We start from the raw sequence: 1,763 nt of genomic DNA on the forward strand, positions 1-1,763 counted from the left end.
CCGCCGAGGAGCCGCTTCCCCTCATGTCCCCCTCCCCCTCCACCTCCACCCACCCTGCCCCGGCTGACCCGCCAGCTCTGCCGGACAGTCAGACGTCACTGTGCCACCGCCCCGCCCCTTCTACCCTATGCACAGCTGCTGCAGCCCGGTCAGGTATTTTTGGGGACAGACTTTTTAGCAGGGTCTGCTGTGACAGAACAAGGGGTAATGGTTTTAAACTAAAAGAGGGTAGATTTAGACTTGACATAAGGAAAAAATTTTTCACAATGAGGGTGGTGAAGCACTGGAACAGGTTGCCCAGAGAGGTGGTGGAAGCCCCATCCCTGAAGGCATTCAAGGTCAGGCTGGATGGGGCTCTGAGCAACCTTATCTAGTTGGAGATGTCCCTGCTTACTGCAGGGGGGTTGGACTAGATGACCTCTAAAGGTCCCTTCGAGCCCCAATGATTCTATGATTCTACGTATCGGCATATCTTATGCCTATATGTAGGATATAAATACATACATATGTGTATACAAGTAACAAAATCCTAGCAGAAAAATAAAAATTCTGAGTAGGAACCAAAGCCAAAAGGATCTAAAGCCAAAGCCTGCAAACACCAGTCTTTGTGACTCACCTCCTGTGGTATGTTCCATGCCATATAGACATGGCTCTTAAATTCATCCATCCAGACTTCAGCCACCCTTAGTGCATTTCTCCGGACATGAGCAGTTAGATCTTCTGTGTATGGTTTATGTGCTCTTTCAATGTGGGCAATCCTGGAGCAAGGTAGAACCTCCACACTTCCTCCACATTGCCATACCTAGGAGGAAAAAAGACATTCTGCTAGTGAGAGCTCCCTGCACAACTGCTGTCCTTTAGTAAATACACTGCAATGATTTTATTTCTATACTTGTCATTTCTACAGAAGAGAACTACTCAAGACTTATTTGACTATACAGAGGGTTTTTTTAGACAGTTGTGAGAGAGTTATTACCTTGCCTTACCATGAATTATTACTATTACTTAACCTTATTACAGAATTATTACATTGCCAGTAGCCTCTCATCACAATCTTCCTGGATCAATTTAGCTATTCTCAAGATTATTAATAAAATTATTTACAGGGCATCCAAAACAACAGTGTCTGTTTCAAGTTTCAATGCTTTGCAGACATTTCTCTAAGACTGCATAGTCTATCTCAATGCCTAGACACACTATTCAGAATTTCGAATTAGGCAGCCTTATGTAAAAGGGAAACTAAGTCAATCAACTTTCTAAGATCACTAAAGTTTCAGGTTCTAGGAAGACTAGGAATGTAAATGTATCTTATGCTTTGCTTTAAACATAGCTCAGGAAGGATCAGGTTTATTTCTTTTGTGAAGGAGTGACAAAGACTAAGACTGCCTAGTGAAAATGTTCTATGAACAATTTCAACACACATTACTCTTATCAATTATAAAACATTTATAATGTAGGTTACTGTACCTGCTCAAGTGTGTTTCAGTTTTGCCCACTATCACAGTTGTGCTAAGGTCCATAATGTTAATCAGTGGCATTGCATTCATTTCTGATTTTCTCTCCTTCTGCTTTCAACAAAAGAAAACCACTTTGGCAGCCTTAACGGTCAGTGAAGTACCTGAATTATTTTACACAGAAGTTCTTTTTCTGTGTATCTTGTATTATGTAAACTTCCTAACAAGATCAAGGCAGCCCATTCATAATGGTTGAGTGGATGCTGCTCAGGTGAAAACCCAGATGTACTCAAACTGTTTGATCCTGCT

At 41.8% G+C, this 1,763-nt stretch overlaps 1 protein-coding gene across 1 annotated transcript in view; it reads right to left on the reverse strand.

The window, feature by feature from the left end:
• Positions 1-616: 616 nt before the first annotated feature.
• The window catches only part of LOC104168275 (polypeptide N-acetylgalactosaminyltransferase 18-like), a gene marked incomplete at its 3' end in the record, with an annotated part of 61,340 nt that continues 60,193 nt past the window's right edge, over positions 617-1,763 (reverse strand). Inside the window, exon 7 of the mRNA XM_009708819.1 lies at positions 617-802. Within this exon, the coding sequence (XP_009707121.1) occupies positions 617-802 (186 nt within the window). The remainder of the gene's footprint in view (positions 803-1,763) is intronic.

This window comes from Cariama cristata, unplaced genomic scaffold (genome assembly GCF_000690535.1).
Source record: "Cariama cristata isolate BGI_N322 unplaced genomic scaffold, ASM69053v1 scaffold3031, whole genome shotgun sequence".
Taxonomy (NCBI): domain Eukaryota; kingdom Metazoa; phylum Chordata; class Aves; order Cariamiformes; family Cariamidae; genus Cariama; species Cariama cristata.